General features: G+C 38.4%; 1 protein-coding gene across 1 annotated transcript in view; it reads right to left on the bottom strand.

Annotated features, from left to right (window-relative positions):
- Positions 1-27,229, bottom strand: part of LRCH2 (leucine rich repeats and calponin homology domain containing 2) — a 48,231-nt gene extending 21,002 nt beyond the window's left edge. Inside the window, exons 1-8 of the mRNA XM_050902076.1 lie at positions 26,962-27,229; positions 8,433-8,577; positions 5,787-5,913; positions 3,573-3,678; positions 3,338-3,474; positions 2,987-3,120; positions 1,475-1,562; positions 287-398 (exon numbers count right to left, since the gene is read on the bottom strand). Coding sequence (XP_050758033.1) covers positions 287-398; positions 1,475-1,562; positions 2,987-3,120; positions 3,338-3,474; positions 3,573-3,678; positions 5,787-5,913; positions 8,433-8,577; positions 26,962-27,229 — 1,117 coding nt within the window. The remainder of the gene's footprint in view (positions 1-286; positions 399-1,474; positions 1,563-2,986; positions 3,121-3,337; positions 3,475-3,572; positions 3,679-5,786; positions 5,914-8,432; positions 8,578-26,961) is intronic.
- Positions 27,230-27,977: the final 748 nt, after the last annotated feature.

Raw genomic sequence — 27,977 nt, 5'->3', positions numbered from 1 at the left:
GATATTAAACAGTTCTCTCAACCAAATGTTATTCCTGAGAGAGATAAGTACTTATGAAAAATGTCAGCTAAAGATAAAACAATGAAATCATGTCTCCTTGAGCTAGAAATAATCTTTTTTCTTTCTTTCTGGCCTTGTCTATTTGTGATTATTACATTGTTTTCTGAAATGATGAAAATACAATGCCAACATGTGATCATATCATTTTGTGCAATTTTCTTGTATTAGATTACCTAAGCAACAGTATTTCTGTTACCTAAAATAACAGACGCACAACAGATATTACCTTTCTGTGGATCAAGTTTACTTCCTATTACATGATTGTCATTCCTTAATGTCTGTTCCCTTGTTGATTCTGATACCTGGGAGTGAAGGCTGATTGTATCATCATCAGATGGCTGCAAAGACAGTCACATTTTATACAGAACTTACGTATAAATTACATTATTATATGATTTGCTAAGAACTCACAAATTATAGTGCAACTGACCCTATCATGAGGGATGGCTCCCAGGGCAGAGAAAATAACATCGTCAGGTGCGGGTTTTTTGTGGGTGGGGTTTTTTTTGGAGAGGTGGGAAGGGGGTTTAAGAGAATCATGGTTTAGGGAGTGACAGACAGCTGTTCAGTAAATAACACTGAAATACAGTATTTTGTTCAAAGACTTGAAGCTGTTCAGTCCAGCCCTGGTCAGTGGACTAAGAAAACTGTACTTAGGTACTTTCTTATCTAAAGCCTCCAACTACTTTGACCCTTGTTAGACCACTGGGAAAAAAAAAAAAACCAAACCCCACAGCTTTACTTCAAATCATTTGGAATTTTCTTCAAAAACCTCAACTAGTAATATTCCTTGTTCTACAGTTTTCCCACTAACAATTACTCTGCATTTGCAATAATTCTCTTTCAAAAATCTTTTGTTCTACACTATTCAGCTTTGACATCACTGTTATTAATTGCAGCTTCTTAATCTAGATTTCTACAAATACACAGGTAACTTGTAGGGATTTTTGTTCATCGCTTTAAACCTAGCAGATCATCCAAAAGTTTATTAAAATTTAAACAACAATGAGGATTAACATATACAACACTCAAGTTTAGTCCAAATAAACTTTCATTTTCTTAAGTACATTCATTTCATTAATAACAAAAGAAAGTTTCAAATAGATGTTGTCCTTTGTGTAGAAAGTTATTACACACTTCACACATTAAAAGATCCAAACAATTCCTTAGGTCAGAATTCAGTTTTAAAATGTATGAAATTTGGACTGGAATGAACCTTAACCAGAAAGGTCAGAGCAATATGTAAATAATTTGTGTCTGATACTGGCAGTCTAATGGTTTAAACTCAACTGTACAGATATTCAAAGAATGTTAAATGCAACTTAGTTAAGTATTTCTCAAATGATACACAATACAAAGGAAAAATATTCTAAAAAACAGAAATTACACAAATTCAACAGTGACAAATACTCACTTCTGTTGTGGACAACCTTTTATCCCCATTATCACTTCCGATGCCAGAGTCTGGTCCATGATTTTTATTGGGATAAAAGTCCTCCATGCTACATTAAGAAAAACAACACACAAAAAACCACACAGGAATGAAAGAAACAGTAGTTACACTTTTCTAAAAGAAAATAAACATCCTTTTAAAAATATGTTCTCTATACTCATCTACAGTCGCTGATACAGAATTTTTGTGCAAAGCCCCATGTGCAGAGAACAAATTCTTAATCACCTACAAGAGTTGTTTAAGAAGTATCAAAGCAAAGTTAAAGTGGAAACCATCAGTTACGGTACTCTCTCTGTATCTATGCAATTTTAGAATTGTTCTATTTCATTCAAAAATACTGTCTTCAGAAAAGAAGGCTTCCTCTGAGAAACCGCAATTCCTTGAATTCTATTGGCAGACATCGTTTTCTACTAGTAGCAAACATACATTCCCTAATAGACTGTCATATCATAATGGTTTAACTCTGCCTGAATATCTATGAAATGTTTCCTCCAAGTTTATGCCTTTCGAAGACATAAAATTGGCAGCATCAGCAGGATGCGTTTTCCAACTGTGCACTGGAGCTTGGTTTAAATTGTAAGATTATCTTGAAAGTTTAATTAAACAAGTTCTTACTACTACAAGTATGATCTACAGTGATAATACCCATGACCTTGTTCCTTTGCAATACATTTTAGTTGTAGGCCCTAAGTTCCGTGGAGGCTTTTGGGGAGCAGTTGTGGACCGCAGTTTTTAGGAGCATTCAGAAGCTATCTACAGACACTGTGGCCTAATTCCCTATGGCACAGATGCCTGAGACCAAGATCATGTACTGAATCTGATGGTTCAGATGGTTCTGTGTAAGCTTTATTCATAACTTTCATCTTTCCTTCAGCCTTGAACATAGAGAGGTACAAGTTGCACGTGACATTTTAAGAAAATAGGCAAAAAGAGAGTATTGTTTCATATGGTTTCCAATGGCAAGACAACTGACTACAGAAAATACAAAAGCATTCCCATTTAAGTACTCAAGAGGTACTCGGTACAGAAGTCCAATAAAATATTCTGCACTTTTTGACCTCGACCAATTGAATAAAAAAATCCATTTCACTGATGTTTGTTTCCCTTAATACATATGTGGGAGGCAGACTTTCCATCCAAGAGACTAACTCTATATTCAAGACATTTATGGGAACTTCTCATCTACTGTTTTGACATATCTGTTTGGGAAATAAATAGCTGAGTTTTCCAATAAATACATTTAAAAATACATCTTTGTTCTGATTTCCAAATCTTTAGCGAGTACAATGAAATTTTTTCATAGCAACTCAGATGACCCAAATAAGCTTCCAGTAACAGGACCTTAGAAAATAAATACTATGACTCCTAAATAAAGAACAATTAAAGTATTGAAATTACAGCTATTATCTGTAATAAACAGATCACTTCACAGCAACTGCTAAAGTAAAATAAAACAAAAAACCCACTACTCACCTGTCTGTAAGTGGCTGGGAGGGGATTCGTTTACCTAATGACGGAAGATCCAAAGAATCTGGTTTTTTATCTATTCTGAGGCACGCCTGAATGCTGAGAAATTTAAATATATGTACTTTACCCTTTAAACATATCTGTTGGGAAACAAACAAACAAAAGTCTTAATTACATAGCATGTCTTTTGAAAATGCACCCCAACAAATACTTTCTATACTGAGTTTGTACCCACAACTTCCCACTAGAAGAAATACAGCTTAAAAAAATGTAAATCTGATTGGTATAACTTAGAACAGCTTCCTCTTTCTTAAGATCCTAATGCAAATTTCTGAACTAGAATGCTTTAATACTAACCTGTGCTGGTGGTATCTGCATTGGATTGTTATCCAAAACTATAACTTGTAAGTGACGTAACTTTCTGTAACAAATTGGAATTTCTGTAATTTTATTACAAGAAAAATCCAGCTTTACCAAGGGAAGGTCTCCTAATTCTGCATTGGGGGAAACAGAACAAAACAAAAAAATCAGATCTCTTCTTAACACTTTACCTAATTTACCTACATCAAAGAAATGAAGACTAGTAGCTTACCATCTGGCAACATATGGAGATTATTTCTTCTTATGTTTAATTCTCTAAGTGACTGCAATTTTCCTATCTGCTGGGGAAGAACTTGAAGTTCATTGCAGCTAATATCCTAAGAAAGATATAATTAAAGTAACTGAACATCTTAAATTAAATTAAACAAAGGAAAACTGCTATCAAAACTACTATAAAAAAAGAAATCCTATCTTTCTTGTTTTTTCCACAAAGGAAAGAAGTACCATAACAGATCTCATTGTTTCTTCAGTATTTAGTGATTCACGTTTCAGAATCTCAATTCAAAAAGTCAAACCAATGAATGATGAAAGACTGGTTTTGAGATTAAAACTGTAGCCTCGGAATCAGGAGTTCCTGGTGTAGTTCCCATATCAGTTAAACACTTCTTGTGCTACTGCTGGCAAATGATTTGCATTCTGCTCCTTTTATAAAAATTCTTCTTCCTTAAAAAACCTTGAACCAATCCATGCAACTAAAAATTTACAAAGAGCAATAGCAGGCTCACCAGCTTTTTGGATACAAGCACTAGAGGGTGACAAAGCTGCACCCAGTGAACACAGACTACAGCTATTTCTGCCACTAATTTAATATTTATGTAGTCCAGACTGAGTCAACAATCACACTGATATAAGACCATTTCTAACCTTTTTTATTTCTGATTCCATAAAATTGACTTCAGAGACTAGTCTCCTAGACTAGGTAACAATGATATTTACCTATCTGATGAAAAACTGGAAGCTGATTTTAAAGGCAAGCCGAGTCAGTAACTATAAGCCAGGCCTTAACCAGACGAATCCAGCCTCCTTCTCACTGCACGCTTCCAGAGCTTCAGCTTAGGCACTGCACTGCTCATCTGCTTTTGGCAACCATGATGTCTGCACATAGCTGGATGTCCCAGAAAGTACAGGCTGCTTGGGATCAACTGTTGTGTATCTATTCCAAGTTCTTCTCTGTCCATGTCACCAAATTTAAGATGGAATTCCCTTCCTAAAAGCATCTTTCTAGCGCGTAGCTTAGTTGTCAACTTTTTTTTAATGTATATATATTACTTATGTTTTAAACAGGTATAACACAGGTACTGGAATGAAACTCTCTAGTAATGTCCTTAATCTGTGTCATCAAGCACGCATTCTAGGTTTGACAATTTTGAAAGATAAGCCAAAAATACCACAACCGCAATTCTAAAAACATTCACTTCCTGTAAACAATAGCAGTGATCCCACCTTGAAATCCTGTGACAATGAAGTGAGCACAAAGAATTTCTCACCAAAGAGTAGAGGACACTAGAAAAGCCTCACAAACATTCGGAATATCTCATATTACTTGTAAATTAAAAAAGAATGTTGATTTATAGCTCAGAAATTAGGTCATGTTAAAAGAAATCTCAAGGGCATACACAGCTACTCTGGAAACAGGATAAGGATTGCTTGCAATGACCAAAGAAATCATACATACTGGGAAAAGGGGGGGGGGGGGGGAAAAAAAAAAAAAAAAAATCAGACCTAGTCCAAGTGCCAGGTCGGTGAGTAATTGTGCGTAGTTCTCCAAAACACGAGCTTAACACGGAGTAATGATCAGAAAAGCCCAGAATATTAAGAAATATAGAGAAAGTAATGGATGACAAAGCACAAAACTTTAGTATGTCATAGGATAAAATCATGTCACACAGACACCTAAACTGTGACTATTACACATCATTCTATTCACCCCAACCAAAATAAAGGAATAGCAGAAATGGGAGGAAAAAAACCAAAAACCACACAGAACAAGACAACTATGATTGAATGGTATAACTTGTACAAGAGTGCAGAGTAGAGAGATAAACTCTTCAGCTGGAAAGAAGATTCCTGATAACATATAAGAAAAATAAATAGAATTATGATTACTGGAAAGAAGATAAACAGAAAAAGTCACCATTTTTAACAACATACAAGCGAGGGACTCAATCTGAAGAGTGACTTCGTTTATGAACCCCTTAAGCTTTAGTTAACCCAAAATACTGATTTGTGTTTAACCCTATTTTTGAAACTCTACAGTATATTATACATGTAATTTGAGCTTAAACACTAAGAAAAAGCAGTAACTGAATTTACATTTTGTAGTTCTATATTTAAAAAAAATCATTAATTTATATTTTTATTATACTGTAAATAAACTGCTTATAGTTCAAATTTACTTAGTACAACGGTTCACAATTGTACTTACCAACTCCATTAGATCTCTCAACTTTCCAATTTCTTCTGGAATGGAGACCAGCTTATTATTACTGACAACCAGAACTTTAAGTGGAAGATCAAACAGGTATTTTGGCAATGTTGATAAAAGATTTCGACTTGAAAGAAAGAAAAATGAACAAGCAAGGCTTGATTATAATCATCTTTTTAAGCCTGACGAGGAGTCTGAGATGCACATTGTACAACTTTTCTCCTATTCCAGAAGATATTCTCCACCTATTACAATTTCATCTAAATTTAAGCTACAATCTCTATCATGAATTCCTTACCAGATAAAACCTCTCTCAGATATGTGAATTTTAGGTCCCCATCTCGCTTGATGAAATGAATATGTACTATAACTGAATCTAACACTAAAATGTACAGAGAAATCCGTTAAAAGAAATAATATATTTAATGTTTGCTTTTATCCCGCTTTCTGATACCTTCAGAAGGACCACCTGATATAACAGTCTATCAATATAAAGTTCATGTTCTCAGCAAACCAGAACTTCATACAAGGCCATTGCTTCTCATGTCATGTGGTCACGTCACTCCTGAGCCATCACAAAAAGCCCTCAACATCTATTTACTACTTTGCTGAGCAATAGTCTGGAATGCAAGTTTTAATTCAAATTTATTTCTTTTGTGTATATCATTTTCCAACTGCATACACGTATGTCTGCTTTGTACACAAGAAATATACTGTTATGACAATCTGATTTAAATCCATATTGGAAAAACTACCGACTGTAGACTGCCACTGCCAGAAATACACAGGATTTTTCTAATAAGGTACTTGTACATTCAAAAAAACCATTGGAAAACCAGCTTGTTCAGATGTGGTATGAAAGCAACTCCTTTCATACATAAAAGTAAAAAAAAAAATTCAGTAATTGCTGTTGCTTTAAGTAGAACTGTGTAGAGGTCAGTTCTATTTTGAAGAAGAAAAAAAATCCAAAAAAACTTTTAAGTGTTGACATTTGTGTTCACACTATATTAAGAAAAACCAGAAGTTTTACTGTTTAATTGATATGTATCAGAGCACTGTTTTCATATTTAAAAAAACCCAAAGCTTTTTACGTTCTTTTTCTCCATGACTACAGTTTATAGGGCTGCAAAACCAACAAAAATAAATTTCCATCCTCACAACATTTCAGCTTCAAAGAAGTACTGCAATTTTAACACCATAAAATGAAAGTAAACTTCCATCAGTATCTTTATAAAAGTAATGTATTTATTCTGTTAATTCTAAGTGAACAATACAAATAAGTTTTGGATGTAGGTCTGCAGTCAGTCTCTTTTTTTATGTTGTATTTCAGGCAGATATGACAGGCTTTTTTGGTTGGAGAGCATGAGAAGCAAAAATATAATGTGCAAGTAAACTTCTTTTAATAATATAAATTTTTAATATAAAAATGTGGCAATGAAACAGTCACTCTGCATCACTTAAATTTCCTCTTTTTTTTTAAAAAGAGCTGCCTACTTTACTATGAATTGCACAATATATTTCTTCAGTCATCTGAATCCAAAATTAGAATTTGAGATCATGCGGTTTTCTTCTGTAACAAAGTATTGAAACTAGTAAGCCAGGATTTTAGCTTGTTCTCCAACTACTATAGTCCGCATGTTCATTGCAAAAACAGTCCTCAGACATTAGCACAAAAATGAAGACAAAGCATAGTAAGGCAAATGATGATTAGAGGAGTTGACTCTTGAAATAACATGCAATGTCCAGTTAGAGCTACACGCTACTTTATTTCTGTGTAAAGAATTGTATTCAGCATCTCAATTACCATCAAAAGAGAAATGGGCTGTTGCCGCTCTGTGAAGAAAGTTAAGTCAAATTTTCTGTCAGAAAACACTGCAGTTTTATCATATCATTAATCCTCTTTAGAATTGCCACAGAACACACTACTCTTATCACTATAAGTACTGATATTTGCAGATTTCGAGACAGTTTTGTGTTTTGTTTTTTACTTTCTTCTTTTCCAAGGATCAATGTTTTTTCAAAATAAATTCTGGAAATAAATCTCATATGTTAAATAGCTCCTGGCTGAGAATACTTTTCTGGACTTGATATAGTCAATGTAAGAAACAAGGAATATTGTGGAAAACAGGGTCTCGGCTCTTTTGGGGAGGGTTCTTCTAGATTCCTTCTCCTTCCAGAGCTCATATTCATCTTCTGTTCTTCTGAGAAGATCCAACCATATGTTTTCCAAGTTTAAGAACAGCATGCTAACATACAGAAATGGATGTAAATAATGGGCAAAATGAGTAGGGCCTTCTGGCCAGAGTAATCTACCCTCTTGAGAGCAGCAAATTTTTGCATACGTAGTTTCTAAACATTGCCTGCCTGCATAACATTAAAAACAAAGAAAACTTTGTAAACTCTCCTTATCCTCAGTTACCATAGTTTACTGACTGAAATTTCATAATGCAGCCAATTCCTTCCCACAAAGGAAGCAACAACTGCTGGCCCTAAAACACCAAGGATAATGCAAAAAAACAGCAGAATGATTTTATCTATCTGGGCAAAAATGAGGGCACAAGGGCACTCAATGACCTGATGAAGTAGAATGCCACCTCTCCAATGAGATATGTTATATAAAGACCAAAAATAACAAGCATTACTCACCTAATGTTAAGGTAGGTAAGCATTTGCAGGTTTTTAATAGATTCTGGAATGGATTTGATGCAGTTGTGATACAAATTTAAAGTTTCCAGTGGTGCAAACAGCCAGACATCAGGAGGAATTTCAGTAAACCTGTTCTTTGAAAGATCTAGAAGGAAAAAAAAAAAAAATCCTTTTTAGTCAAAAATTTTCCTGCAGTAAGAGGAGATAAAAGTACCCACTGTTATTCTTGTCATGCTCCTAAAAAAATTAAGGTGTTGCAAGAAGTGTAAAATAATTCAGTTCTACCAGATGCTACTGCATATAATTAATACACAAAAAAAAGACTTAAAATACTAAAAGATTATTGTTTGATATGCAATTATAACAAAAAAATAGAAAAATGACAGGAATTCAAAAATATATTACCCACTGCATAATTAAGAACATTTAAAATGCAACTGAATATCAATTATTATTGTCCCTCCTCTATCAGTCTTTGTTCTGTGCAACTGTTGGGTTTTTTCCTCCAATTCTAGGCACAACAGTAAGTCAAGGTACAAACCCAGTAAACATTACTTTTCCTGTTTGACAGCTACATTAGAATTTAATCTCATTGTACAAAATACCTGCAATGCTAAAGCCAAGTTTGCAAAAAAACTTACGTATTTATTTTGCTTAAGAACTACAATTCTCATCTAAAAAATATTCTTCATTGCAAGCACAGTAACCGAGACATTCTCCAGTTACACATTTAGAACTTAGCTACAAAGAGAATAAAGTTGCAAAAACCAATGCCAAATGCATTTAGCTACAAAAATAAGGATGCAATTTAGCCTAGCCTAAGAGCAGAAAGAGGAGATATCTTTGACAATGGAAACATAATACTTGAACTAGAGTTATTTTGACAATGCATGACTGCATTATGCAAATCTGCATGCAGAAGATATGAAAAACCAGTGCACTCCAAAAACACATACCATCTCTGACTATATGAAATTTTTAAAAAGACCAGGAAATTCAAGTGGGATGTGACCCCAAAATCCTGGAAATTATCAGTTAACTACTACAACCTATGTCATAAAAAGTCCATGAAACTATCTTGGAAGAAAGAGATATTTACTTGAGAACGACTGTCTACTTTTTTGAAAGTAACTCTGGTTCCCAACCCAAGATATTTCAAAAGGATGTGGTCTCTCAGAAATGCTGAACAAACTCTTTTAACAAAGCAGAAATACAGATCCCTTGCTATTTCAAGCTTTAGTTCTCAGTTTTTAACACTTGCATGAAGTAACTGTGTTTCTGCTTAGCTCCTATCACATTATCATTGGAACAAACATATAGTTTGTTCTACACCAGACTGAAAAAACAGACCAGAAAGTGGCTGGAAAAGTGGCTCAAAGTCACCGTCAGGCTCAAAGAAGAGAGTTCAACAGCCTGAAGTATAACTGGTAAACCAGCTATGAGCGGCATTTCTCGGGGCCAACACTGGCATCAGTATCATTTAGTATCTTCATCAACACCCTGGAAAACAGGATAGAATGTGCCCTCAGGAAGTGCATGGACAACACCAAGTTGGAGGGAGTGAAGAGGCAACTCGCATGCTGAAGGGATGGGATGCCAGCCAGAGTGACCTCGACTGGCAGACGCCCCATCCAGTTTAATAAAGGCAAATGCAAAGACTTGCACCTGTGGCAGAATAACTCCTCGCACTAGTGTGCGCTGGAGGACAAAAGGGTAGAAGATAGCTCTGCAGAGAAGAACACGTGATGCTGATATACAACATGCTGAATGCCAATCAGCGTGCCTAGCAGCAAGGAAGGCCATCCACACAGTGTGCTGCAGATGCCCATCAAATAAAATGGGCTGGTACAATGAAACATCACCTTCCAGTGGCATTATTTTTGGAAGTAGCCTCAATTTTGCTTCTTGAAGTCTAGAATATGTGAAATTTGTGAGCTAACTAGCTGTCACTCCATCATTTCGAAGAAACATTCTCAAGCTAAAGTATCACAAAGCCTTCCTTTAGATCAGGGCATCTACTGCTGACGCTGAATTCTGCAAACTCTAGCTGCAAGAGACAAAAAGAGAAAGATCTAGGTTGCAGGACTGGCATTCTTAATGAAGTGAATGAAAAATGGAATAAAGTTAACTAAAACTAAACATCCCAGCTAACATTAAAAAGCTTATTAAAAAATTTAGCATAGCTTGAGAAAGTTTTCACAATAGTGAGGTTTGTTTTCTGTTTTCCACCACATCAATTTTCGAAACATTATAGAAAAATGGCAGCTTTCACATGAAATCATTTTCTGCAAAACCCTTTTTAGGTTAAACAAACGCTCTCTTATTCTAATATTCAGCAGAGTGGGATAACTGTGTGCAGAAAAGATGCACACAGTTCTACAACCTCCACCACATGATGAACAGTCTTTCATACAATCCCATTCTGAAGAAAACAGCTCTAAGGTTCTTCCTGATTTTTATCAGCAGCTGGAAAGATAAAACTGAAGGCTAGTACAAAGATCTAGTCCACAAAATACAAATGACAGAATCCCACTCTACTGCCACTGATCCAAAGAACAGTACTGTAGGTTATATCTGAACTGGAAGATTCAAGAGCACCACGAAAATTCTGCCACTGTATGTACATCCAGCCATACCCCAACCACAGGTCGTGGAAAGACATAGGTTAAAAAACAGCTTTGCTATTTTCTTCTGCAGAAACCCAGAAGTGGGCCAGACAACAACTACAGTGTGCACCAGCTCTCTGCTCTGGACAATGAGTGGACCACGACTATAGTACTCAACAGGCAATATAAAACCAGCTGTGGTTTCTAGCCTGGCCTGACGAAAATCACATTAGCACATTCTGGTTGAAGTCCCTTAGTGTACCCTTGTACAAAAACCATACAATTTCACATTAGAAGAAAATACACAAATATTGTGAAATTGGTATATATTACTGTTGAAAACATTTCCCTGAAAGCAATGCCTTAAGACACCGTGGGGCAAGGATTCTACTTTTTCATTATGAAACCCAGAAGTCCTATTAAAATAGGAAATGATACCCTTTATCTGTCAATAATAAAATAAAAAAGGTAAATAAAGAGTTGGAAGATAGTATGACGTCTCTCCCAAGCAATTTTTCATTCATTCATTGCAAAACAGTATTAGAATAGTCCCAGGGGTTCAGATCTTTCTAAAGAGAAAGACCCAAGTGTATATAGTTTTCCACAACGTTCATATACCAAATGTACTTACAGCTTTTCAAAAAAAAAAAAAAAAAAAGTAACGCTATTCTTTATTCAAACCGAAAAATTATTTCTACTCCAGAAATGTTTTCACAACGAGCAAAAAATTTACGAGTTCATCTACTATGCTAAATAAAATCTAGATGTGAAGCTTATGCAATTCAGGTACCTTTTGAAGACTAATAACCCAACGTATGACTGAGAAAATACTGTAAGAAAAAAAGGAGGAATAGAGTGTTCCTCTATAAACAAGACAGATTTCATCTCAATCAAAATGGAAGCACGTTGTTAGCACTTAAAATGAGAATGGTTTTGTAAGAGTTAATAGACTGAAGAAGCAAGGAAAGCTGCTAAATGCAGAACTGCAGATGATTTAAGATGACAACTCCTCTAGAAGTGAGATTATAGGAATTCTTTGCTTAACCAGTTTAGACTGGAAAACTCTAAATTGGGGGTGTTATGTGAAGACTAAATAGAAGACACTATCCATGACTGCTTATGAATCACAGGGAATTTCAATTCACTATCTCTGCAGAAACAATAAAAGTGAGAAGTACACGATTACTAAGGTTAAATTTAAAAGAGGAACTACAAAAATATGAAGTTGGTTGTAGCTTAGTTTCTTTTCAACAGAAAGAGTAAAGTCTTTTACTGAGTGTAAGACAATGATTAAAAGACAATATATTGAAAGTTCAAAAGGAAAGAGTTTTAGGAAATTAGTCAGAGTTTGGAGGGGAAGCTATTAGAAGTAAGAAGGTATCTTGTATAAATTTAAGCCATGATCAAAAGGAAAAACAAAAAGCTCAAGCTGTCAGGTTACAGCAGCGTGCAGTAAGGTAGTCAAATAGTAGTAACATCATGTTTGCCTTGTTTTTGCACTTTCCCCTAAGCATTCATTACTGCTTACTATCAGAGGCATGCTGCTAGAACAGACTGGCCATTTATTTGATCCAGTACAATCATTTTTATATTCACACTTTGCATGCATTACATGTTGGATTTGAAATACAAGGCTTAGTTGGGAAATTTACACTTGAACCTCATCCTGATGTTACAACATTTTTCATAAAAATATGCTGATCCATAATATTGGTGTTGGGTTTGTTTGCTCAAAGTGTTCCAAAATTTTATTTGGAAACTAGATCGAAAGAAAACAACCACCCGTCCCCCCTGCAAAACCCAGATCTGCTCTCCTAACTCGCAATATGCACAGATTTTCCTAGCCAGTTTTTCTAGTAATGCTTTAGCTGAGACTAAGCCAAAAAAACATCTAAGCACAACAGTAACTATATAATTAGTCCTACAGAAGTCAATGAATGTATAAAATTAAAAGTGTTCAGACCTGATCCTAAAGATACACTTTTAGCCGATCTAAACACAAATCTGAGATCAACACACAGAACATGGGTAAAATTTATTAGTCTGTCAGATGCAAGATGATTCTAGAGAAGAAGAAGAAAAAAAGTAGTAGTCTCAAACACTGCAGAAACACCTGCATATGGTAATGTCAGGAGGCAGAAGTTTTCCACGTCCGCAAAACACTCAGTCACCTTATAATTCAAATCCTGTGATGGTTAAAATTTATATTGAACAACAACAGCATAATTAAACTGAGGGTTTTTTTAATGTTTCACACAGTGATTATTCATTCACTTGACAGGCCAATGGTACTGAAGAAATACACGCAGGCAAATGTTCTTACTTAGTGTAACGCTCCAAAACCACCTTATGACCATGTGTCCTACCAACTAGTCTTCTGTTACACAAATATCCCGTCTTTCTTTTTCTCCCATCTCAAACAGAAAGCCAAGTCTCCTTCCTTGAGGAGGGTCTTATAAAGGGAAAATTATCAGATTTGCCTTCTATCTGATGGAGTTCCAAGAGTGATATCAGCAACGCACACAAGACTAAGGCTTTACTAATGTGTCACCTTCACTCACAAGTAAGGACACTAGACTTCAAACACCTTTAACTTCACAGTCAACCATGGTAAATGATGGGCATTATTTGTACCACAGCATTCAAGGAACAGGAGACAGAATATAAAATTTAAGAAATTAAGTTCTGTTGCACAGATATTCCAGATGCTGAAGTGTCAAAATAATTGAAAGGAATCAGCCAGTAATGTATGCATTTCCTTATCTCCCCAAGGAGGACAAAGGAAAGTTAAATCCAAGCTGGCAAGCATTTAAGACTAACCATAAAGCAGAGATGCATGCAAGAAATATAGTGATATTTGTCTCAAAAAAAACAAACAAAAAACCCCTGTAAGTCAGACTATAAAAGTCTAATACCTTAAGCTCCTATGAGCATGAGTTGCCCACTTTCTACCAGGAATGGAGATTCCAGCATAGCATAGAAAGAAAAGTATGAATCCAAAGCTAAGAATAGGCCAGCTTGCCAAAGCAGTCCAACACTTCATCTACACTACGCCCACCATGGACTCCTGGCACGCCGGGGTCAACTTCCAAAGGCCTGCAATGTTACTATATAGCTTTAATATATGTAGCGAAGGGAATCTCTCACCTACTGCAGATGAACAATGAGGGCTGCACAATTAGAGTCACAGAAACTCAAAGCTAAGTAGAAAAAGACCCTCCAAATCTCTCAGTTGGTGGTGTTATTGTTCGTGACTGTGGCTCAACAAGTAATTCCTCAGCAGTTGCATAAGTTCTTTAGCTCATATCCTATTTTATGTTATACTAGCACAGTTTGCATGGCCATACCATGAAAAGGTGCTAGTTTCGTCCTTAGGAGAATGTCCCAAGCCTGCACATCTCCCATTCAGGTATGTTTGTAATGCTACAAAAACTGTATTTTCGCATTATCATTAGTCTTTCCATCTTCTTTACTGTGAATAATTAAATGCAGATGCTCAGAAATTTTATTAAAAAGAAACATTGATGAGCTAACGCTAACCTCGATTTATCCACATCTGAAAACGTCATCCTTCATTTTACTACTCTGTCAGTATCAAGCTTCCAAAGACCTTGAAGAGCTGCTAACAACTTACAAGTGTTTGAACAGAACAGTTTAGAAAATAAACCCACTTGTATTACATTTTCCTCCTTCCTAGTTTTAGCAATCCTGCTTTGAGAAGTAAAAAGGTAACAAAACCCACAGAAATAGTATATAGTAGTAGTTTATTAGCAAACTGAAGCTGCCAGTTTCTGTTGTGATATTTCAGTAGTGAATATCTACATAATCTAAGAATATGATTGGTCTTTAGTGTAATCACTAAGAATATTCTTGTTTTCTATCTTGTTTTAATCTCCAAAAGAGTCATGTAAATACTATATAAATGACATGATCATTTTAAGACCGGGGAAAATGGATTTATGAGTCAGCAGGTATTCAAAGGTACTATTTGAATTTACTGATCGTAAGCTGAAGTCTATAAGCCCAATATTAAAGTGACAAATGATGTATGTAAAAAAAAAAAGAAAAAGAAAAATTAAGAAAATAGTATGTTTCAAAGTCTACTAAAGCTTGAGGCTCCTTGCCTAGTTTGTTGAGAACTTCAGAAAGGAAGTAAGAGATCTGGCTTTCATTACTAACCACAGAAATGGCACTTAGCAGGAACAAACCAATTTCACTGTTTATGTAACAACACTTTCTTCAGTCAGAAAGATGAAATTAACTGAGGCTTCTAGGAGAATCCAGAAAACACATTTCACACAGACCGAAGTATCACTGGAGATGCTCAAAACTCAACTGGACAAGGTGCCAAGCCACCTGCTCTAACTGGACCTGTTCTGAGCAGGAGACTGTCCTAGATGACCTAGGAAGATCTCTTTCAGCCTATGTAATTACAGGATATAAAATTGTAGTTTGTTTGTATTACAGGAGTTTAATCATCTTAGCACTGTTTGGATATTTCAAATATCAGTTCCTCATGATGGTAAAGAGGAGAACTAAAGATGCATCAAAAGAGCCAAGTGTGCCTAAATACGTATCTGCTTCCTGTAAAGGGTCTTAATTCTGCTAGCCATAAATTTTTGATGGCAGCATTAATGAAACGCAAATCTTCATTTGGAGATTTCAAATGCAGAGTTATGGAAGAAAAGAAAAAAAACCCACAACACAACAAAGCCCCCCAAACCAACAGTTACATTCACCTAAACCCCCCCCCCCCAAATGTGTATCCTGTGTCCAGTTTGCCAAAAGAAAATGAACACACTACAGTGTGTTTTAAGCGTCTTGCTCCTATGCTGTTATCTACTATCGGGAAAAAAAAGAACCAAGACTAAACCAGAAACTGAAAGCTAGATTTGGTGGGAAGAAGAGAGACTATTCAAGAGGTTTTTTTCTTATAGATTCTGATCACAAGTCCTTTGCATAAGCTACCTAGCACTTTCCATTACAATTGAAATGGAATCAGGTTTCTGATACTACTGATTCACCCTGATTTTCAGGAACCTCAGGAGAAAGGAATTCTTAAGCTTGCCAAGCTTACGTCAAAAGGGATGTCCTCTAGCTTCTCTAGCATTCCCCTCAAACTCTACACATCCTACTTGCAGGTTCAGAGTTCAAATCTTAATGTTAATGCATGACTAGTGTTGTTAAACATAGAAATGTTTTAAAATTTTCCTTTGAAAAAAGGAAAAAAGAAGCCTGGTTAATTAAATAATATCAGAATTCTTAACATTTACTTAGGTTGCAAAATCAAGCACTAAACAATTAAAATATGTCCAAATGTAGAATGATTGTGCATACTGATATAAACAGCAATCACTTCAGCTGCAAGACACACACAAAAAAATTTATAATTTACTGGCAAAGAATGTTCAAGAGTTACAGCAAAATAGTTTTTGCATGTAACTATGTATTTCACATACAAATATATGTTTGCTCTCCAACATTAAGAGCTATGGTGAAGGACTACACAGAACAAACTGTGCACTCATCAGCTCTTATGCACAATAAGGAAACTCTGATATACCTGCCAGACACCTATAGCTCTCGGGAAACTAAACTGACCAATGTACTTTCCTTGTCACAAGGAAAGTTAAATACATTTAAAGTCTATTGTTAAAAGTTTCTGCAGCAATATTGAAATTGATTATCATCTGTTGTGTATACTCTTAAGTAAAATAGAAGCATATTCTGTCTTCATCTAACCCTTGTGGTTGCTATATATTTTAATTGACATATCAAAATGACATAGATTAGACAAAAACTCAGAAATGGCTCATAAGCCCCATAAGCATTTATTACAGAATCACGAACAGCAGGATTCACACTCTGCAGCACAGTCTTCCCACAAATAGGAAGTAACTTTTTTAACAGAAGACATAGACACAACTTGTTATGAAGTTACGCTTGAGCATTTAACACTGATGTTGTTTTACTTTCAAAAAATATTAGGCACTTGTAGAAAATAAGATTTCATATATAAGTATTTAAAGCCATTTAAAAGGTCATCCTCCAAATATTTTTTAATACAACATTGTCATAGTTGACATTTAATTCCAAATCACCTAGAATATTAACTGTAAAACCTGTATCTAGAAAAGCTCCCTCAAATCAATCAAACTTTTAGAAGAGTATAAGCCTTTTTAATCTGAGCATGGAGTCAACGTGCAGAAAGAGCAAATCCCTTAAAGCTTCTACAGAAGCAAAAGATCATTTTAAGAAATAAGCTTTTTGGTGTCCCTGCTTAGAAGGACGTACTTTAGAAACTGTACAGTTAGAATTTTCACATTTAAATAAACTTAAATGATGTTCCCAGAACTTCATCTTCACTTCACAATTAATATTGCAGTAGCTTATGTTTAAAAAAAAAATTGAAGGAAGTCTTACACACGCTTTGCATTTTCAGCCATGTTACAAGTGCAGCTAGTTCTACTTCTGTGTTTCCAGTGTTGCTTCCTATTTCTTAGGCACAATTTTGTGAGTATTTCACCTTCACATACTTCTCTAGCTTTAATGTATTGTATTTAATTAGTAATTCATAAGTGAATATGCTGACATTTCAAAACTGAGATTCATCCAGCCGTATTACTCAATTCTTGATTTTTTGAAAATGGCAACTCAAGTCAAAGGCACAAAACAGTGCTAGGAACAGAGAATAAGAAGTTATTTCATTGCATACCCGTATCTTGATACTGCATGCAGTTTCTGGCTTATCTCAAAAAAGATACAGTACAAATACACAAAGAGTATATGCACATGCATGCGAATTTTCCAGTATAAGAGGAGATTAGACAGAATAGGTTTCATCAGCCTGGAATAGACAACTAAGGACACAATCTATTTTCATTGTTTTCAGTAAAAATATGGGGCTGCAAAGGAAGTTGTCAAGTAACAGGTTAAAAAGATTATGATTAGCTTTTAATAGAGAATCCTGGGCTACATACACCTTTTGTATCAATACAGTTATGTCCAATTTATATATTAGAAAAATATTTTTCTAATATATAGTGTATATATATTAATTTTATATATTTTTTCTAATTATATAGCATATAATCCTACATATAACCATGATCAGAGAGACTGCACTAAATAAGGACCAGTAGCTCTTCCCAAGCACCTACTATGCCAGGGAATATAGTGGGAGACAGTAGCAAAGACAAAAAGAACCCTTTGCAAGCGACATGACAGTAGTTTGACAGTAAGGGAAACAACAGTGAGAAGTTTCTGAAACTGAAAGGACAAAGAGCACTGATACAGAGTTGCAGCTTTTATGCAATCACAAAATTGCAACATGCATGGATGAGAAACTCAGGACTTCTAGACAAGTTCTGAAAAAGTATAAAGGAGGTGTTTCCTTGCCACCAATGTGACCACTGTTTAATAGCTAGAGAGAAATGAAAACACCTTCCAGGAAAATTAATTACTTTGGCCAGCTTAACAGCTTCCAGTGCACATTCAATCATTCATTCAGTCTTCTAACACACGTCTGCTTCTATGCTACTAAAGTGAAACACAGGGTATGGACTGTGCTAACGTGAGTGATCATGTTTCTCACAGCCATACGCCATCAAATATTTTAGCACAGGGCTGCCCCGTATTAGAGAGAAGTTAACCATCTTTTCACGTTGCTTCTCAGTTTCATACTCCTCTGCTTCTGTTTCTTCTTCGAGCTGTTTAAAAGAAAGAAAAACACTTCCAAGACTATAGGTGGCTACAAGCAGCTTTTACTTTTTTTAACTAGGTGTTTGACAGAGCACAGAATAGCTTCTATTTTTGTGAAAGAGATACAACAATGAGATATTACAAAGTGATATTTGGGTTCTAAATCCAACAATTGAAGAGCTAGGAAATACTTGCTTTACGGTTATGTACGTAACTAATTTTAGTTACATACTCAGTCTGTGCTGTTAAAGTGACAAACAAAGAAACTGTACACGACCACGTAATTAAAGTTTCTCATCAAGCACAGAGGGAAGGTTGTACAGACAACTAGAAACTGTATTTTACAGATTCTGAGTTATTGGCTTATCAAGCTAAACAGCACTACTAAAGAAAAAAACCTTTTTAAAACAATATACTCTTACTACTTTAGGGACTTAAACAAAAAAAGCATCCCGTCAGATCGAACCACAGTTCTTCCATGTGAAATACATGTTTCTGTAACTGGAACAGACCAACAGTTGTGTCTCAGACTTCTACTACCTGAGAGGAAGGATTGAGATCCAGCACACTGGCTCTGAAATCAAGGTAACCTTGAGGAACCCACTATTCCAGCCCATCCTCATTGAACCTAGTCTCCTAGTCTACATTGGACACATCTACATTGAACATGTCTAAATTGGCAGTTCAGTTCAAGCAATTCTGGTTTTTCGTGTAAGTCATCTCCACTCGCCACGTGTTGGTTCAGGTACATGAGGTTTTTCCTGAAATCTGCACTCATCAAAAGCTAAACCAGAAGCTCTGATCTAAAGGTTGGAACAACTGGGGGGCATGTCGGTGCTGACCTGCTGCACACCAATGATCTGAAACCAACAGATGAATTCAGGGAATTCCTCACCATGTTACCATATGAGAAGGATCCAGGCACTTCCAACACAAGATAGCACACTGCTCCCAACTCTTGAGTATGTGCTCAGTTATTTTAGCATAGCATGATTAAAACAAAAAATAAAGAACACATCACCAAGAGGAGGGAATCATTTACTCCTCAAATTGGCATATGACGGGGTAAATTGGCACACCAATTGGCTATACAGTCAAAAGGACATTACTACTTGTCAAGGATTATCTTCCTCTCCACTTTTGAAGACATCTTGTCACCACAAATCTTTTGTAGTTTGAAATGGTAAGCAACAAATCCCACAGGAAGCTTATTTGTTTCCCTAAACAACATGGCACTTCAATATTTAGTCTAGACTATAATTCTTAAAACAGCTTATTACCAGAAAGAGTGAAATGTGTTTTCCTGACAAGTCAGCAAGACTTACTAAGCTTGTGTATTATAGCACAGGGCATCTTTGTCCCGCTTAAATTGGCCATTACTTATTGGTTTAATTCTGTCAATTTCTTTTTTGGTTTTGAAATTTTTAAATTCCAAGTTTCAGTTTCAAATTATTTTAACTCTTTCACAGGAAAGTAATATAAGGGAAAGTAATCATCATTCATAAGTGAAGTAAAGTCTGGGTTTGTTAAGGACTACCTAAAATGCACACAAAACTCCCAAGTAAAGCTTCTTTTGTTAGTCTCTGTATGCTCAGTTATATATATATATCCAAGGCCTTTGCCCTGAAGAGCTTACAATCTAAACAGACATGAGGCAGAGACAAAAGGCTACAACCAATCAACTGTAACCAGTGTTTACTATACGACTTATCTTTTGTGCAGATAAAATTGCTTGACACTGGATAAACTAAGCAGAAACATTTTTAAAGTAAGCTAGACTGCTGGAAGACAAAGAACACTGGAAAACAATGCAAGTGAAGTAAGACTGAAGCAGAAAAAACCCTGAAGAAAATGGATAAACTAACAGTCCATGAGCACAGAGTGAACAGGGTCTAGCAACAACTACAGAATGTTCTCTTCAGACACAAAGGCCACTGCTGTAGCAACTACAGCATCTGTTCTTATTTGCTGGTGCCTTCCGCTGACTCTGTCCTACTCACGCCAGACCTCATGGCAGCATTTAAGAACGGCTGTAGCCACTTCTGTTAGTTTAAAAATCAGTATGTAATATCACTCATAACTGCATGCAATGATTTGAAGTGAACACTTCCATAAACGTTTTAGTTCTAGGTCAGTCTAATATCTCAAGTTCTTGTCCACTACATAGTGGTTCCACCTATTGAAACAGTGGTAAAGTGACAAATTGAAGTAGATGTTTGTTTTAATACACAGATGGTCAGGGATTTGCTCATTGTGCAGTTACATCTGCTGGCCAGCAGCCTATGAACAGGCCTGAGATGCAGGGTTCCTTCAAGCCTTGTAACTACAAAAACCTTCTTTGAGAAATCGAACGCTGGCACTTGGGAACACATTAGTGATAATCATGTCTGTCAAGCAAAAAAATATTTTAGTTCTTTAACAGAGAATAAGACTTTTTTTTTTTCCCCCCTCTCACCTAAAGTGCCATACCTTCTCTAGATCTGTCAGACCTGGCAGCGGATTCTCCAAGCAAGCAGCAAACAATCCCAGGTTAGCTGGAAGAATGATGACCATCAGACTGTTGGACAGCCACAGAAACGCAGAGAATTCAGAATTCTCTCCACACTGTCATGTAGAACTTTTACCACAAAAAAGATCTAGCAAGTATCTTTGCATTTTCTGTGGAATTCTAGCCTTCAGTTACCTTTTTGCTAATGACACGTTTCAGTATTAAATGCTAGCCTTGCCAGTAAAATGAATATACTTTTGAATCAGCTCCAAAGCTTCACAAGTCAAATGAGAAGATACTTTTCACAAACAAAAAAATCTGAAAAAGCAAAGGCTAGTCCATTTTTCTTATAGCACAAGGTTTTTGCAATACAATTTGTGATCTAAATACATACTTCTCAAATAAGTAACAAAGCAGAAATATGTATCGCAAAAAGTTCTTCGGATGGATCAAAAGCAGAAATATTTCAGAGGTTAAATTTTTGATATTCCAAGGCACAACAAAAGTCAACGCGATGGCAAATTTAGTTTTGATGGATGGAGAATACAAAAAGTCAAAAAATTACACATTGCTCATTTCTTGTAGGTCAGTATTTCAGATAAGGCTATAACATGGAATTTATTTTTTTTTAAAGATTAGATTAAGATATTAGTGGTATTCTTCATCATACAATCCTTTTACGCAGGCAAACTAATAATCAGTTGTTTCAACTCATTGAACTGAGACCTTTTCCTAACTTGTCTATAATACCAAGTATCCTTAACAAGCATCCTTATTACTGGCCTTCAGCAAGAGAGCCTCAGACAACATACACAACTCATTTTCCCTTAGCCCAAATACCGGACAGGCTAAGAAACCACTGTGGTGAATTTCCACAATTACTTGCTTATAAACTCTGTCACTTGCAGATTTTGCATCAGATGCATTTCTGAGCATAAACACTACCCCTTCCGCCCTGCCCCCAACATATAATCCGAGTTTCTTTTTGTTCAAATCTGAAGTCATTACTGAAGAACCACGTGTTTTTCAACATGTTTGATTTCTAGAATGTAATCTAGATTTAGGATATACATCACATACGAATGTTATTTTCTTAAGCTGAAAATTGGATTTGGTGTTGCTATTCAGTTACCTGCCATCACCTTAATCAACATTAGTACCACCAACAAAAATAACTTTATTCAGACAGGAAAATATAATTGGTTTAGAAGTGTATATTGTAAAGGCAGAAGAAGAGTTATAAATTAACATTCTTATGCAATTCACACTCAATATTAAGCTGTAGGTTTTGTTGGTTTTAATCCATAATCACATGAATGACTATATACCTTAGAAGGGCCAGAAATATGATGTAAAAATCAACAAGTCATGGAAGTAATGCTAGGCAATGGTATCTTAAATGACAAGTGTGTCTCATCCCATCCCCTCAGCAGACACATGCAGGAATCACAACATGGGAACTCTGCCTGTGGTGCCGAGATTGTTATTGGCCATGACAGGAGGGCTCGTTCTGAAGTCATATTGGGAATACACTAGTGTTACTTCTCAGCTATATAAGAAGGTAGCAGGTGGTGAGAAAGGAGAAATTTCAAAGTTAATATATTTACAGGCAATCATTCACCTACTTATAATTGCTTGGAGGTTCCCTCAGAATTAAAAATTGGGAATCAAGTTTGTTGTGACGAAGTCAGAAACAAGTAAGCCTGATGACATCACTATATTTATCTAGAGCAAATAAATTGTTTCTTGAGCTGTCAGTCTAGTACCTTTCATATTTACTAAATTCATGTTTTAATAAGTGCTCACAAAAAAGTGGGGAAATTACTAAAGGCATAGGTTGACTTCGTTCAGCGTGGCAATATAGCACACGAATCTATCTTTAAAAAAAACAAATCAGAAAACACACAACTCTTCAGCTAAGCAGACAGTGATTACATTGATGTGATACGCAATTACTTAACTGCCAGGGGGCCTAATGTTGCTCACGCAGCGAGAAGCAAAGTTACACACGTTAATAAAATGATTGGAATATTCAATATACCTCTTGATATCTCATGACCTACAATTTTTTTTTTTCAGAAGTTCGTTTAACAGCAGCACAAGATCTGTTTGAACAGCCAGAAGACAAATTCAAGGAAATAATAAAATAAGAGTTTTTTGGCCAAAGAGCTGCAATGACAATTCATGGTTAAAAAGAGATATGACAAACATAAGGTCAGAGCTAAACATCCAGATATCATCATTACGCTTTTAGCTCAGCAATAATTTTTGCCACATAATTTAAGATGCCAAAAACATGCTACAGTATTTGCAAATTATGTACTGGCAAGATATTACATAAGTTAGATGTAAAATATGGCTAGACCTTAAATAAAAAAATCCCAGGGTATTTTTAAAAATCAACAGCAGTTGTGCTTTAATGTATATATATCTGAACCTTACTGAGAACTACAGTGGTTTTCTTTCTGTTGCTGATTTTCTTGACATTAAGGCAGAATATTCTGGATTTACAGTGACACTGTAGATCCTGCTGCATAAGGGTTTGTGATATGGAAAAGAAATTGTTTATATCCAGATTTGTTAGAGGTTGTTTTTTAAAATGTTTGTTTCAAGTACCACAGAACCGAATTTCAGAGAGTCACTGACTTAGAACAGAAAGTGAAACACAAAGATTTTTGACCCAACCCCCTATCTCCCATGCCTCAGCCGAAATCTATAACTTATTCATGGGTATATTTTAATGTGAAACAGTGATAACTGCTACATAAATGCCAATAAGTAAATGACCATTGCCTTTCAGGCAGTTGCTGATCCTACATCAAGCTCTATGCCATACTGATACTCTTTAAAGGATGTTCGTGATTCACCAGCAGAACACCATTTACCCGCTTATCAAAACATTCTATAGATTAAGTCAAAATAAAGACCACAAATCTTTTATTTACAAGCATATTTTGAAAGACATCTAAAATCTGTATTTCACAGGATTAATTCGTAAATCAGTGCTACATTAAATCAAGATTGTTACGAGATGGTACTTGCATAGACCCACATCAACTACTCAAGTAAGTTTTTTTTAGAGCAGCAAGCAATATGGCTATTTTTGTCAGAAATTGCCCTTAAACATTTTCAAACAATCTTTCATGATGAAATTTCAATCCTGATGGTAGTGACTGGTAGTGACTAAAAGATAAAGACGAGATCACTGCAAACAGCTTTTACTCATATATGTGGAGGTTCAAAATAAAACAACAACAACAAAAAAACCAAAATGCAATTAGTAATAATTAGAAGCAAACACAAAATATGGATTCTTGATGCACTTGCTTCAGGATACAGAAAAAGTCTTTTTAATAATAGATTGCCTATATACAATGCTTCTTTTGTAATGCTTTAGTTATTGAATATTTATACACAGAAGTGACCTACTATGTTGCTGAATACATTTTTATGCTACTACAAGGAAAAAGAGCTATTATTTCATGGAATCTGTTTTTATTTTAATCTTGTGCTTCCATGAAATAACTAACATACTTTACCTATTGCTACTCTGCATTGCACATAGGGATGCATCACGTGTCTGGAAAAAAGGTAATAACCCACAAATCATTAGCAGGCTTGGTACTGGATACAGAAATTGGATTGTTAAATCAGTCCTTCACAAATTCTACACCCTACACAACCTAATATATCACAGAAGAATGAGTACATCATTATTTAACCCTCTGCACAAATGCAGCCCACAACAAAGAGCAACAGAATGAGTATTTGATAGACCAGGAATACGGGATTGTCAGAGATGGATAAGGTACCACAATGTGCAGTCTCATATTCAAAACAATAAGCCAACTATTCATAACCCATGGGGAAAGAAAAGCCCCAAAACAAAACAAAAAACCCATGGAATTAATTCACCCAAACAACAGTTTGGAAAGCCACTACTACTTGCGAACAAAAGATGCTAGACCTCTCATTAATATTTTGTTCTAGCACATTACTCAAAATGATCCATTTTCAGCAACTACTCCAGCAGCAAATAAATTCAGAAGTACATCAGAGATGAGCCAAAACATAACAGAACCCCCATGGAAAATGTAGTTTTGTTTCCTAGGAACTGTATAGAAAAATGTCTCCAAGTTTACCTCACCTTAAAGCCTGGGTAAATCCAGGCTCACACTCACGATATCTAAGCATTTACCAATGCGGTGAATACATTAAGCTCTGACATGCACACTGCTACATGCACACACATCCCTCGCACTCGCACTTGTAATCATCTTCCTGCTGAGCTGGGAAGAAGGACCGACCGGAATACCCCAGGTAATAAAGCTTCACTGCAAGGGATTTGACACCCTTGAAGGTACAAACCAACCACAGCATGGAGCTCTTACTCCCCAGAGCGCGAACTAAATAGCTCCCCTCATCTTGCACACCCTCTTCCAGGCACCGCGTGCACGCATACGATTTGCAAGTCCTCATCCTTATGACACGTATAGACAGACACACAGAACACAACGCCTAATTCCCTGTGAATGCCCTCCCCCCCCTTGCACGCACACAGAAAGCACAACCTTCCCTCACTGCACAAGCACACACAGACGGGAACCTCTCTCCTCAGACAGGCAGCCCCGCTCCTCCGGCAGCACAGGCGCAGGCACACAGAGAGCGCCGGCGCTCCTCCCCATCGCAGACACACACACGGAGCACAATAACCCTCCAACTGCACACACACACTCAGCACAACACCCCGCGTGTGCACGCACATGCACACACGGACGGGGTTTAGCGGGAGCCCCTCTCCCGCAGAGCCCTGCCTTTCAACACACACACACACACAGCGGCAGCACTCCGCGCAGGCGCACGCTGCTGGGGTACCCTCACCCCTTGCACCCCACCTCCTCAGGGACACCCCAGCAGCACCCCTGCCTTTGCACGCACCCTGTAGAAACAAGGTCCCCCCTGGTGCACAGCCCGCCGCCACATACCCACAGAGCGGGAACGCTCCTCCCGTAAGCACACACAGCAGAAGCAACTCCCCAATGCACGCAGAGGGGGAGTACCCCACCGCTGCACATCCCAGATCCTCCAGCACCCCCCCGCCCCACTGCATGCAGGGAGAGCCCCCTCATTGTCCGCCCCCCCCCCCGCCCAAACGTGGAGCCTCCCCACTATCCCCCACTGCTCTCACACAGCGAGGGCCCCTACTCCTCCCCACTGCCACCACAGCAGCGCACACACACACTCCAAGACCCCACTGCCACCACAGCGGGGGCTCCTCAGTGCTTCTCCCCATTGCCACTACACCAGCCCTCCCACTACATCTTCCCCATTGCCACCACAGCGTGTGCCCCCCACTGCTCCCCCCAATTGCCATCACAGCGGATCCTCCCGCTGCACCCTCCCCACTGCGCCCACTGGGCACCCCCAGGCCCCCCAATGCCACCAGAGCAGGCCGCTCCCATACAATCCCCCAACTGCCACCACAGCCCCCACCTCCCGCAGCCCTCCTCTGGCACCAGAGGAGACATCCCCCCCCGCCACCGCAGCTGGGCCCCTGCACCCCCCCATTGCGACCACAGGGCCCCCCTTCCCACTGCTCGCCCCCAACTGCCACCACAGCGGAGACGCCCCCTCCGCCCTCACAGCCGGGCCCCCCATCCGCCCCACATTACCCCCGCAGCCGGGCCACCCCGGCAGGAGGCCCTGTATCCCCTCACAGCCGGAGCCCCCCCACCTGCTTGCGTGGTGTCGCTGAGGTCGTAGCCGCTGCCGGGGAAGTCGCGCAGCTTCCTCCCGCTGAGGCATAGGATGCCCGAGCTGCCCGCCTCCTCCAGGGCCCGGTCCAGGCTGCGCACCGTGTGCGGCTGCGGCAGAGTCGCCGCGCCCCAGTGCGGCCCGGCCGAGAAGGAGAGAGTGAGGTGAGCGGGGATCCCCAGCCCCCCCGCTCCGTTGCCGTTGTTGCCGCCGCCGTTGCCGCCGCCGCCCCCCTGCCCGGCCGCCATCTTCGCGCGCCGCAGACCAGCCCCACAATAACAACAGCCGGGGCCGCCCCGCCGCCCCGCCGCCACTGCGCAGGCGCCGTCGAGCCCGCAGGAGGCAGGGGGGGCCGCGGGAGTGAGACGGAGGGGCCGCTGGCGGAGGGGGCGTGGCTCCGCCGCTCCCCTGCGGCCTCCCTCACCAATCCGCGGCGGCAGGGTCAATGGGGTGTGGTTCCCCGAGGCGGTGCTCGCCAATGAGGGGCCGCGCGCGCGCCAGGGGGCGGGGCGGTTTGTGACACGCGGGCCGCGCGCGGGGGCTGCGCGCGGGCGCTCCGGGGAGCTGCGTGCCGCCGCCCGCGGGGCGGGAGCGGTCCCGGGACGTCCCGCCGCCATGGCCAGCATGGGAGGGTGTGCTTCCTGCAGCCGGGCCGGGAGCGGGCGCGGGTCAGTGTCTTTCGGGAGAACGCAGCTGCGGGGGGGCTTCAGGGCAGGGGCCGCCCCGCAAAACAGGCGACGTTTATGTGACATGGAAAACAACTGCTCGGCAACCACAGCGCCGGTGAAACGGCATCCCTTCTTGGTCGCGGAGCAGCCTCGCCTGTCGGCGGCGTGGCAAATAGGCTATTTTCACTCCAGTGAGCCGTTTGGCACCGTTCAGGTTTACTGTCGTATCTGTGGAAACACAGATTATCGATTGCTCCTCAGGTTAAAAAGTCACCTAAACCAGATGCATCAGAGCGTCACCTCTGTGTTGAAAGCTAATAACGAGTAG

This window comes from Gymnogyps californianus, chromosome 9, assembly GCF_018139145.2.
Source record: "Gymnogyps californianus isolate 813 chromosome 9, ASM1813914v2, whole genome shotgun sequence".
NCBI classification, from domain to species: domain Eukaryota; kingdom Metazoa; phylum Chordata; class Aves; order Accipitriformes; family Cathartidae; genus Gymnogyps; species Gymnogyps californianus.
This window is presented reverse-complemented; position numbering and strand designations above follow the sequence as displayed.